General features: G+C 47.9%; 1 protein-coding gene across 2 annotated transcripts in view; it reads right to left on the reverse strand.

The window, feature by feature from the left end:
- Positions 1 to 943: 943 nt before the first annotated feature.
- ntn2 (netrin 2) overlaps positions 944 to 13,413 on the reverse strand; it is a 36,377-nt gene continuing 23,907 nt past the window's right edge. For both annotated transcript variants that reach the window (XM_042083219.1, XM_042083220.1), the window contains exons 3-7: positions 11,802 to 11,990; positions 7,503 to 7,652; positions 6,380 to 6,445; positions 3,582 to 3,656; positions 944 to 2,605 (exon numbers count right to left, since the gene is read on the reverse strand). In XM_042083219.1, coding sequence (XP_041939153.1) covers positions 2,253 to 2,605; positions 3,582 to 3,656; positions 6,380 to 6,445; positions 7,503 to 7,652; positions 11,802 to 11,990 — 833 coding nt within the window. In that variant the 3' untranslated portion in view covers positions 944 to 2,252. The remainder of the gene's footprint in view (positions 2,606 to 3,581; positions 3,657 to 6,379; positions 6,446 to 7,502; positions 7,653 to 11,801; positions 11,991 to 13,413) is intronic.

Below are 13,413 nucleotides of genomic sequence, written 5' to 3' on the forward strand. Positions count from 1 at the left end.
TCAGGTTTGCATCAGGATTATACAATCTGGGCCATTTGACTTCATATACATTCCTTCTGCAAATGAAAACAGGACACCCAATCAGGCTGCTTCTGGCAAAAACAGAGACTCAAAGAGAGTGCGAGAGAGAGAAGGAGAGAGAGAGAGAGAGAGAGAGAGAGAGACTGCTTTGGGGATAGAGTGAGGCGGTTGTGGGGCAAAGGGAGTAGGGGGAGAAAGGAAGAAAGTGCATGAGATGTGGTGAGAAGGAAAAGCAGGAAAGGAAGACTGGGAGTTAGGTATTTGGGAGAGTGCGGATGAGAGAGAGGGAGAGAGAGAGGGAGAGAGAGAGGGAGAGAGAGGGAGAGGGAAAGCGAGAGCTGGAAGTATGACAATCCAAATAGGCCGCAATGCTAGCAGCTAGCGCAGTGCGGTGGAGACATGCAGGGGTTGCCGTGGCAGCGGGCGGCTTTGGCTGGCGCTGTGGTTCTGTTTACGCGGCAACGAGCATTTGAAATAAATCAGCAGAAAGCCGGAGAGCAACATAATGAAAACATGCAAACATGCAAACAGCCGCTCGCCCTACACCCCTTTCTTCCCTCCTGCTCTTTGCGGTGGCATCCCCCCCCCCCCACATGATTCAATTTAAATGCAGTCTGGCAACAAAAGAAAGGAAAGATTCGGAGTGGGTTGTTGGGAATGGTGGGGGTGGGGAGTATTTCTGGAAGGTTCCTTCAGAGCAGAATGTTCACTCGCGTTGGATGATGCGGAGCTCGGCTGGGCTGGGCTTGGCACTGCCGTAACTCTTGTTGTCCGTCGGACGGAGCCCAGAGAAAACCACAAACATTCAAACACAAAAACATAAAGAAACTCTCTCCTGGGAGAGCAGACATGGCGCAGGAAAACTTTCCAGACGGACCAGCCTAGCTGTGCGTGTGTGTGTGTGTGTGTGTGTGTGTGTGTGTGTGTGTGTGTGTGTGTGTGTGTGTGTGTGTTCATTCATCATTAAGTTTGTACATCCTTATGCATCATGCATACAAACTCACTCATGCACTCAGAAAGTAGGCAGTATTAGAAGGAATCACATGTAATCATATGTTTATATGATATGCACCACTATTGGAAGAGCTTATTGAGAAGAGAATCAGTCTTTTAAAAAAAAAACAGTCTGTCTGTCTATCTGAGGATGATGTCATTTCTTCCTGGATGTTCTGCTGAAGAGGGAACCAATAACAGTTCAGGTTCCTGTCTTCTGTCTGAGGCATCCATCATCCAAAAGGAGGAATCGCTTAGCCAGGCCTGAGTGTGTTTGAGATGGGGGGAGTGTTTGGTGTGTGATTGAGCAGCCTGTTAGCAGCTGCAGAAACAGGCAGCGAGAGATAGTGAGAGAGAGGTAGAGGGAAAGAGAGAGGAAGAGAAAGAGAGAGAGAGAAAGAAAGAGAGAGAGAGCACCAGTGATGAAAAGCAGCAGTGGAGGACGAGGAGTCCAGGCTGTAGGCCTCATGGAGTTCTATAAATACAGAGGAAGACAGATACACAGAGAGAGAGAGAGAGAGAGATTTCGAGTTGGAACATGTATTAGAACACTAAGGTTCTAAAGACGCAAGGAACCAGGGAAGGCTGAATAGATGGAGAAGGGCTCACAGAGAGAGAGATAGAAAGAGAGAGAAAGGGAGAGAGAGAGAGAGGGAGAGAGAGAACTCATTAGGACCGAGTTTGAAGGACACTGCGGAGATCAGGTGAGTGCGGCAGGAGGAAGTGAACAGCAGAGGAGGCAGTAGAACACAGGTTGTGCCGTTTCATTGGTCGGGGCTCCAGCAGGTGGGCGTGAGTGCAGAAATCCATCCTTCGGGTAGGTTAGCGCTCGGCTCGCATCCCTGGCTCGGGAAGGTCATGCATCCAGGGTGCGGTGATTGTTTGATGAGACTAGCCCATCAGCGTTGGCTTAGAGGGGAAAGGAGTGGGGTCAAGTCTTAAGGGACTACACGTGGGACTAGGGGAGAGCAAAAGTGGACATTTCACTGTCGTTGTCGAGAGTCGTGGCGCACACGTCTTCCCCTTTTTTATGGTCCCTTTACAAGGCAGACCAGTAGAAAAGAAACAGATAGTTCAAATAATAATACAATATACACATAGTGGTCCCACACAGCCAGGGGACATACAGCCTCTGTAATGTGCTCCAGGGAGGGAGAGGGGGCAGAGAGGTCAAAGGTCACTGTGGGGATTGGTAGGGGTCAGAAAGTCTGAAGGTCGAATGGTGGGGGCAGTTCCCATCATGCTTTGCTGCACTTGCCCTTCTTCTCCTTGCGCTGGAATTTCCGCAGCCGCCGCGTCCACACGTCCCGCCACTGGATGACCAGACTGTTCTTGTCGGCAAGGAGTCCCGTCCCCGGTGTGGAGCCCGCCCCCGCGTTGCTGCCCGTGTTCTCAGTGGTCCCGAGCACCAGGAAGCGCTTGCTCATTTGCAGGCGCGGGCACTTGCAGGCCAGGTCCTTCATGTGGATCCAGAGCAGGTTGTCCCCCCTCTTGAGCGGCTCGCCGCGGCTCTTGTACACGGACACCACGTTGACGGTGAACTTGGCCCAGTCCCCCACCGTCTGCATGTCCAGCACGTTCACCTGCACGGCTGGAGAGAGACGCATTCACATAGTCTGTTAGGTCAACAGCTGCACTGGCTATATAGCTAGCACTGAGATTTATGGATTCATGGTCTATGTGTCTGTGGGAAAGAATGAAAAGACTGATCCATCGGAAAATTTCAGTTGTTTGAAAGGTTGTTGTCAGTTTACAAATGGGGTGTTCTTTTCTCGGCTCTGCTCATGACCGTAAGAGGTGTGCAATGACAATATATATATATGGAGATTATTAAATTCATTCTGCTTTTTTTCAGCTGTGTAACTTTGTAATAATGACTTTCTACAGTTGCTAGTTCCAAACCATATGGGGAGAGTACTGAGGATCGGATAAGACAACTCAGCAACTTCAACATCATTGTATTCAGTATCTGTGCTAGCAGGTGATGCCAAGTCAAACAGGCCCATCCAGTGACACTCTGAGGCCAGCTAATATAGGTAATGGCCTCTAAAGCGAGGCTGGTAAACCTCATGTGGATTGGATGTGGCATTTGATAGTTCTCACCTAACCAAACTGAACAAAGACATCATGTACCGGCAAAGATATATGGCAGCTGTTGGACTTGGCAGCAGTCAAAATTGGTAGAAAATGAACAGTTTTTAAGAAATATTTTCTTATACATTTGTATAAGTCAACATGGCAAAGTTGGCCTCTGTACAAAAGAGCGCTGTACGGTATGGTTGCAATATGTCAGTAGGCACGCCTTCTAATCCGACATGGCACATCTGGAATCCTGTCACTCATCATTACGACGTGATCACAAAAGATCAACATCTGGTTTCTCTCAAAACCTGGAGGAGGGGAAGGCATGGACTAACCAGGACTACTTTTAAATGAACCAGGATTTGAGGTTCCAGTATTTGTGTGTGTGTGTGTGTGTGTGTGTGTGTATGTGTGTGTATGTGTGCGTGTGTGTGTGTGTGTGTGTGTGTGTGTGTGTGTGTGTGTGTGTGAGAGAGGTGCTTTACCATAATCTTTCTTGCAGTACTTCTTCATGTTGATCTTCAGATTTCCCTTCACAGGTTTACAGTAAGATTCACAGTCTAAGCACAGGAATAAAGGAAGCCATTATGTAAGATTGTGTGTATGTGTATATATGTGTTGTGTGTGTGTGTGTGTGTGTGTGTGTGTGTGTGTGTGTGTGTGTGTGTGTGTGTGTGTGTGTGTGTGTTTGTGTGTGTGTGTGTGTGAGAGAGAGAGAGAGAGAGAGAGAGAGAGAGAGAGAGCTAAGGTGTCTTAGTGTTTCCTTGAAATTCTTTTGAGTACACACACAGACAAAACCACTAATATGCTCCTGGTTTGTAAGAAAGTGTACTTGTGTGTGTGTGTGTGTGTGTGTGTGTGTGAGAGAGAGAGAAAGAGAGAGAGAAAGAGATGGGATATGACTATGCGAGGGGAAATGTTCTCTTTGGTCAGATTTTCTCCTTAGTGAATAATCACCACTGATAAATAAAACACACAAGGCCAGTCTTGCCACACAAATCACAGAAGTGCCCGCTCCCTCCCTCTCTCTCTCTCTCTCTCTCTCTCTCTCTCTCCCTCTCACCCCCTCCCTCTCTTCCTCCATCTCTTCCTCCCTCTCTCTCTCCCTCTCTCCCTCAGCAGCTTATTCCTGCCTGTCAAACTCCAGACAGGCCTATGGCTGTGTGCCTCTCACACAGAGGAAAACATTCAGGCTGCTCTTTTTCTTTCTGTCTCTCTCTCCCCCCCATCTCTCTCTCTGACTCCCTCTCTCCTGGTCTCTGTCTCAGGCAGAAAACTTGTCATGGACTCAGCTGATTGGTTCCCGCTATCGCACACTTTTCATTGAGCCAATCAACTTGACACGTAGCGCTGCGCCAGCTCCTAAACAGGCTCACGCTCTCCCAGACAGTGTGCCGACAGTGGCGGTGGCGGTGGCGGTGGCGTGGCGGTGGCGTGGCGGTGGCGGTGGCGTGGCATGGGCGTGGCCGTGGCGGTGGCGGTGGCGTGGCGGTGGCGTGGCGGTGGCGGTGGCGGTGGCATGGGCGTGGCCGTGGCGGTGGCGGTGGCGTGGCGGTGGCGTGGCGGTGGCGGTGGCGGTGGCATGGGCGTGGCCGTGGCGGTGGCGGTGGCGGTGGCGTGGCGGTGGCGGTGGCAGTGGCGGTGGTGGTATCAATGCCACCGTACTCTCCCTTCCCCACCCTAACTGTAATCAATTTCTTTCATATAATTAAGGTTTTCATAATGGATATTTAAAGGTAAAATCAACAAGGAATTGAAATGCGATTGTTCAATTTAAATCTTTTTCACTTTGAACACAGCTAGATGGTGGTATCGTTTATTTTGATACAATAGAACTGAACTACTACACAGAACTGAGCTGACCACAGCCTCTGAGAGACAATGAGATGAAATGAGTGAGACCACGTTTTTCAAATTATTCACAATGTGTTCATTTTGACATTGCTACTACTAAGAATAAATCGAAATGATCAGAGATTGTGTTTTAGATACTGCAGACCTTTGTGTTCGTATGTGTTTAGTTTTATAATTTTTCTCCGCCCAGGGGGTGGGTGCAGACCCAGAGGGTTCTGAGATATGTCTAAAACCTCTTTGATCTTCAAACATGACACCTTAACTGGGCTTGGGAACTACATTACTGATTTAGTGACCCGCACAGAGCTTTTAGAGTGGATGATATCTGTGGTAAACTCTGGCACTTTTAAACTGTATGATTTAGCTGGGTCCTGGTTGAAATTCGGTTGATTGGATGGATGTGTTTAGAAGAGGAGCTACCTGGCCCACACTCACTGGGTTAAACAGCACCGTGCCTTCCAGTGAGTGTGCTCTAGCAGCTCAGTGGGGCAATACCAGTATAGAGGACCCCCCTGCCCCCTCTCTCTTGCTCTTTCTCTCTCTCTCTCTGCCGCTCTCTCTCTTTGCTCTCTCTCTCTCCTGCTCTCTCTCCCTCTCTTTCTCCCTCTCCCTCTCTCTCTTTCTCTCTTTGCTCTCACTCTCCTTCTGGAGGCCTCTGAGCTTCATTAATCACTTTATGCATGCATAGATAAATTTCTTAGTGATAGCTGGAACAGTTTTGGCAGGATGAGTGTGTGTGTGTGTGTGTGTGTGTGTGTGTGTGTGTGTGTGTGTGTGTGTGTGTGTGTGTTTGTGTGTGTGTGTGTACATGTGTGTGTATGTGTTGGGCAGGCATTCACCTGGAAAAGGCCAATGAATTGCCTACTGAGCCAGAAGAGAGCATCACACACACACACACACACACACACACACACACACACACACACACACACAATAAACTTCTCTCTCATCTCTCCTTACCCAAACTCTCTTTTTCTTATTGTCGTGACAAGGACAAATTGCGTCTCCTCCTCTTCTCTTCTCCTCTCCTTTTGCCACCCTGCACCCCATCTCCCCACTGCCCCCCTCCCCTCCTCCTCTCCTCTCTTCCTCCTTCTCCTCCTCCTCCTCTCCTCCCTCCTCCTTTTAAGAAGTACTTCAGCTTTTCTCTTGGCCTCAAAGGGCCTTGATCTGGTTCCAGGAGAAGGATGTTTTCTTTCCGTGTGTACGTGTAAACACCTATATCTTGTAAGGGTGTTCTGTCTCGCTCGCTTTCTCTCTCTCTCTCTCTCTGTCTCTTTTTCTCTGTCTGTGTGTGTTTGTGTGTGTGTGTGTGTGTGTGTGTGTGTGTGTGTGTGTGTGTGTGTGTGTGTGTGTGTGTGTGTGTGTGTGTGTGTTCATGGCTATGGGTATGAGTGTGTGAATGTGTTTCAATACTAGTGGGACAAACCTGCAGATTCTTCTGCTTCTGTGCTGCTGCTGCTGACAACTGCTGTAGGGCTGATAACTGGAATCTCTGCAACATAAAGAGGCCGGATGGGGGGGGGCACAAAGTTACAAACAGTTTTTGGGTATGTGTGTCATGTGTGTACCCATCAGGTGCAAGCTTTTTCACAATGAGGCACTAAAGCACAAACCTATTTTCATCAAAGGAATAACATTTTGTCCCACCTGACGATCAGTGAGTGTTTGTGTGTGTGTGTGTGTGTGTGTGTGTGTGTGTGTTAGTGTGTGTGAGTGCATGAGTGCAGTGTATCTGTGTGTCTCTGTGTGCTACAGCGGGCATAAAGGTTATAGCTGGCTTGGCATGAGGCGGCATGGAGGCAGCATGAAGGCAAGCTGGTGCCCATTATTATTTCACACACACACACACACACACACACACACACACACACACACACACACACACACACACACACACACGCACACACACTCAGGTGGCACAATGCGCTCAGCCTGGCATGTGGTATAAGTCACCTGACCTGGCTGCCATAGCAACAGAGACACAAACAGAGAAGCCCTCCCCCCCCCTCACTGATGCACACACATGTTAACCCCTGGACAGTGATTCAGAGGGAACCTGATTAGAGATCAGTGCTCTGCCTGCACTAGTGCTGATGGGAGCTGGCTCTCCTAATTGCATGTGTGCATGTGGGTGGCACTCTGACATCAGACTTGTGAAGATGCCATAGGGTAGACGTAGTCTAATCTGTTTTATACAGTCTATGAGTCTAATAGTAAATCCATGCATGTCATATTCAAACAGGCATTTTTTAATTATTTCAGGATACGTCCTTGATGAGGAAAGACATAAGTAAAGGCACTGAGTTAAAGGCCTAAGTAGTGTATTATGATGACTTTTCACCTCTGCTTGCAGTTAGAGCCGTCAGCTCACTCCATGTGGATGACTTAGACGTGTTTGTCTGTCTTTGTGTTGAGTTGTGTTGTGTTCTGTGTGTGTGTATTTCTGAATGTGTGTGTGTGTTTGTACTTTGAGTGGTCTTACATTTTTGTTTGTGTGTGTCTGTGCACTGTGTGTGTGTGTGTGTGTGTGTGTGTGTGTTCAGACTCACTAATGCAGGGGGCCACAGGTGATCTGCTCTGCTGGTAGCCCTTGGCACAGCGGTTGCAGGTGATGCCGGTGACTCCGTCCTTACAGGGGCACTGGCCCGTTGTCTGGTTACATGTCTTACCAGCAGCTCCCACCGGGTGGCAGTCACACGCTGAGAGGAGAGAGGAGAGAGAGGAGAGAGAGAGAGATAGAGAGAGAGAGAGTATAGGAAAGAGAGGAACTTCTTGGTTATTCTTATCAATAAGTCAATTCTGTTTGGCTTTCATCCAAACTTAATTAATTTCATAATTATAATGTATATCAGATTGTTGTCTAATTTTGCAAATTAATGACGTGTGTCTAAATTGTGAATTCATTATTAACTTAATAACTGAGATTAATAGCAGACACACACACACACACACACACACACACATACACACACACACACACACACACACACACACACACACACACACACACACACACACACACAGACAGACACAAATCCTTATAATTTCAGGCGTATTTGGAGCCTGTGAAAGCATCCGGGGACTTTAGTGGAGTGTTAGTTTGGTGGCACACACACTCGCACCATCTGCACTGTTTCCCGTAAGGCAGCTGTGGCATAGCTGCCAACATGCACGCACACACATACACACACACACGTACCCACACACACACACACACACACCACAGACACGCACTTATACCCACAAGTAGAAACAGGGCATCATGCCTGGCAGAGTGATCCTGTTTATGTGCTGCTCAGGGACGATATGTGCAGAGGAAACAACCTTTTTAAAGGTTTCTACTCACATATACACACACACACACACACACACACACACACACACACACACACACACACACACACACACACACACACACACACACACACTGAAACACTCAACACAGTGCAGCACTAAAAGTGACACTTTAATGCAGTGCAAAATAGCATCAAAACTGCACAGACACACACACACGCACACACACATACACACACACACACAGATGCAGGCTAAACCAGAGAGCCGGTAACTCCTGTCCAGTGTTAAGAAACCCCTGGGTTGTTACACCATACATTGGTTGATAGGATCTGATAGAATGCATTTTAGTGTTGCCATCAGATTTGGCAAGTCCATTAGCACAGGCAGATGCACTCTCTCTATCTCTCTCTCACACACGCGTGCGCACACACACACACACACACACACACACACACACACACACACACACACACACACACACACACACACACACACACACACACACACACACACACACAGAGAGAGACACAGACGCAGACACAGATACAGATACAGACACTCAACACCAGTGATGGCTTAGTGTGATGTCGCTGACAAAACTCACACCATTCCTCTCCTGGGAAACCCCCATCGCTCCAAACACCGGATACCAACCTGAAGTCCCACAGGTGGGAGCTTAACTGTGTGTGTGCATGTGTGTATTTACATGAATGTGTTTACATAAATCTGTGTGTGTGTGTGTGTGTGTGTTGTGTGTGTGTATGTTTATGTGTGTGTGTGTGTGTGTGTGTGTGTGTGTGTGTGTGTGTGTGTGTGTGTGTGTGTGTGTGTGTGTGTGTGTTGTGTGTGTGTGCGCATGTGTGTTTGTGCGTGTGGGTGTGTGTGGGCGTGAGTGTGTGGACGAGTACTGTTGCTTAATTTGAGATTGCGCAAGACTATTTTTTTTGGCGTTTGACATTAGTGTGCACGGCCGTGTCTGTGTACAGTATGTGTCTGACTATTTGTAAAGATGCAGAAAGAAAGAGAGCAAGAAGGAAGGAGAAAGGAGGAGAGAAGGTGGAAGAAGGGATGAAAGGAGAGGAGGATGAGAGGGAGGACAGACCCCTGTGTTTGCCATCTCCTGCTGACCTCATATCCCATCATTAGGTGGGTCCTGTGGCCGGCCTGTTGTGTGGTTCCAGGGGAATACCACCATGGCTGCCTTCCGCCCACTCCGCAGTTACTGAGAAGCAACCCTGATGTGTCACCCTTGGACAGCAGTGGAGCATGCATTTCTTCACACACTAAACTCATCAGCTAGGAAAGCTTTCCCAGTGTCTTACCATATAAAGAGAGCCTGGGAGGTGAGACGTTTAGAGTCTGTATTTGTAGAGCTTGTTTAAAAAAATGTATTCTCCTGTTGACGTGATGTGGTGCTATACTGAGGGTGGATTTGATCATCGAAACTGATTGATGTTTCATAAGAATGGTCCCCTGTGCTCGCCCAGAAATCTCCTCGGGTCAGTTTTATGGTCAGCTGAACGTCCAGCATACCTCCTCACAAAGCTGCATGAATGAAGCCTGTTAGTAGCAGGAGCTCGACCTCATCTGCCAGCTCTGAGTAATGAATCAGTGTTGTGTAGTCCAACCAGGACAGTGGATCCCACCTCCTACAGGGCCGGCCCTTGGAGACAAGGGTGAGCACGGTCAGGATGTGAGGAATCCTGTTTCCCTCACACACACACACACACACACACACACACACACACACACACACACACACACACACACACACACACACCTGTTACCCCCAAACCCCTGAACCCTGACTGCTATGTCCTGTTCTCTGAGAAATCTCCCTCTGTGTGTGTGTGTGTGTGTGTGTGTTCGGGGGGCTGATCCTGTGCCCAGGTGCGTCGGCTGGTTGACCTGGGAATTTTGGGAATTCGTGGTATTCCCAGGTGTTGGAATATAACGATAAGAAGGCAAAGGAGCCAGAACAACAGGACTAATTTGAACAAAAGGCCAATACAAGATTGGGAGTGCCTCTGAACCACAAATACACACACACAAAAAACACACATACACAATCTCACTGTTACTTGATATGACTGCCAACATTTTCATTGTAGGCTATGAGCTACCTGTCCAGGCTTGCGTGGTTCTTAGGGTTATGCATGTGTGTGCATGCACCTAGAAAAACACAAACACACATGCAACACACACACACACACACACACACACACACACACACACACACACACACACAACTCTTGCACACCCATACACCCACACAGAAAAGACACTCACACACACTTCTTTTGACGTGTTAACCAACCCCCAGTTTTGCACACTGTCTGTTTGAAGTTTTATGTGCTGGTGTGAAAATGCTGTAAAAAGTCCACATGCACAGTCTCACACACTCACAGACCCAGACACACACACACACACACACACACATACACAAAAGTCAGGTAACCCAGTCTGAAACAGCTGATAGGATCAGTGAGATCTGGGTGTGAAACAAGAACAAGCTCTGATGGAAAGTTGTTCAAAAACAAAGCAGTGATTTACATGCACCCTCATACCCCACCATTAAATGAATGGAAACCCCATGTGTGCACGTGTGCATGTGTTTGTGTGTGATTTCATTGGTTCTTTGGCATTTACTGCTCAAACTGTTCCCAGTAAGAGTGCTTTAGTATGTATGGTCATTGTGGCCATCTTATCTTTAAATACTGCTATTAGCTGTCCAGCCCCTAACTGCTAGTTTCTAAGCGTTACTTCAGTGGTGAATTATGGACTGTGCCTCTACAACGCCCCCAAACACACACACATACATGCAGTCTCTCTCTCTCTTTCACACACACATACACACACACACACACACACACACACACACACATACACTCAAACACTCGCGTGCGCACACACACACACACACACACACACACACACACACACACACACACACACACACACACCTTGTTCTGATTGGAAGCAGAGCCTCCTCACCTCCCCTCACTGAAACACCTGTGTTTTACTACCCTCTTTTTCTCTCTCTCACACAAACACACACACACACACACACACACGAGCAGAGCCCAGAATGAGTAAAATGTGCAAATGGTCAGACCCATCAACCTACTAATTACCCCTGGACAACCTGGTCTCCATGGAGATTTAATTTCCGGACACATCTGGGGTTGTGTGTGTGTGTGTGTGTGTGTGGCTGTGCAGTTGGTTGAGTAAGTCCGGGTAGGATTAAGTTAGGGTTTAGGGTCAGGTTCAGCTCTGCTGGTTTCTGTGTGTGTGTGTGTGTGTGTGTTCTTTTGTGGGTGTGTAAGTGAATCTGCTTATGTGCATGTGGGATGAAGTGAGTTCCTTTGTTGCTACTGAGGTTTGCCTCTGCAGGTTTGTAAGCATGGGTGCTCATGTGTGTGTGTATGGGTGGCTGCTTGTGTGTGTATGTGTATGTGTGTGTGTGTGTGTGTGTGTGTGTGTGTGTGTGTGTGTATGTGCGCACGTGTGTGTGTGTGCGTGTGTGTGTGTGTGTGTGTGAGTGAGCTTACCCTTGCAGGCGCGTCTGTGAGTGATTGGCCTGGCCATGTCCCTGTAGAAGCCCTCCTTGCAGTAGTGGCAGTGGCGGCCGGCCGTGTTGTGCCTGCAGTTCATGCACACACCACCACTCTTACGGCCCGACAGCTTGTACAGCTCCATGTTGAAGCGACAGCGCCGCGCGTGCAGGTTACAGTTACACGCTGGAGAGTGAGAGAGAGAGAGAGAGAGAGACAGAGAGAGGGGGGTAGAGAGAGAAAGAGATATATATTCATTTATCATAAGACATTTCAATTGATCATACAACAGATGTAGCCATGGGGTTGACCAGTGCTCCAGATAGACATGTATTCCAGGGAAGTGGTTTGAGGTTTGTATTGGTTGTGCAAAGGGTTGACTAGCACGAGGAGCACAAGCAGAGAGTGGTGATTTGTTGTTGTATCGTCGGTGTTGGTGCAGGATTTGCCATGTGCCTTACTTACTTACTTACTTAATTGTTTCTTTGCCCTTTATAAGAAAAAGCTGTCTTCACGTGGACTGTGTAGGATTGTGTCTTCACATGGATTAGGGAAAGTGGAGTTACCTTCAGGCTAATGAAACTCATTTGAATCAGAAAGAGAGGGAGAAGGAGGGAGAGAGAGAGGGAGAGAGAGAGAGAGAGCCTTAAGGAATAGATATGGAACTCTGACTCTGCTGTTTCTGCTTTGAGCCTCAAACTCTGTTCCTATTCTGATTATAATGAATACAGTCACAAGTGTCCACATACTTACATACACACACACACACACATACACACGCGCGCACACACACACACACACACACACACACACACACACATACACACACACACACACACACACCTAGGGCCAATCCAAATGAGGGGACCGATCTCTTCCATCTCAAATGAATGAATGAGGTGTTAATGACTAATGAAGCCAGTGTATGTCCTGCAGACACAAACACACCCTCAGACCTCACACAGGGGGTCACTCTCAGGCCTTCACTACTCCACACACATCTACAGTGAGTGGGAGTGTACTTTTATCCAGGACCAGAGTGTGTTTCTTGGAGAGCGTGTGTGTGTGTGTGTGTGTGTGTGTGTGTGTGTGTATGTGTGTGTGTGTAAGAGACAGAGAGAGTGTGTGTGTGTGTGTGTGTCTGTGCACGCATACGTGTGCGCATGCTGTTTGTGTGACTGAATACATTTCTCCAAGCACCTCCCCAGCAGGTTAAATTGTTAAATGAAAATCAGACTTGTGAGTCAAACATTTGGCCCCTGGTTCAAAGAACAAGACAACAGAAAAGACTCACACACACTCTCTCCCACTAACACAGATACACACACACACACACACACACACACTGACTGTGAGTTGGCAGCGTAGCAGATATGACAGTCTCATAAAAATGTGTGTTGCCCTACTCATGGGGAGTTTAAGTGAGACCAGAGCGCGTCTCTCTGAAGGATGGAGTCTGCACTGGGACTCAGGGTGCTGCTTTGATGGGGCCTGATGGATGGTTTAGCAGAATCTCCGCTTGACAGGAAGACAGACTATTTATTGAAACATTCTCTGAATGTAATAATGGGTAATCAATCATGCAAACAATCAACCAGGAAGAAATCTT

This window comes from Alosa sapidissima, chromosome 24 (genome assembly GCF_018492685.1).
Source record: "Alosa sapidissima isolate fAloSap1 chromosome 24, fAloSap1.pri, whole genome shotgun sequence".
Lineage (NCBI taxonomy): Eukaryota > Metazoa > Chordata > Actinopteri > Clupeiformes > Clupeidae > Alosa > Alosa sapidissima.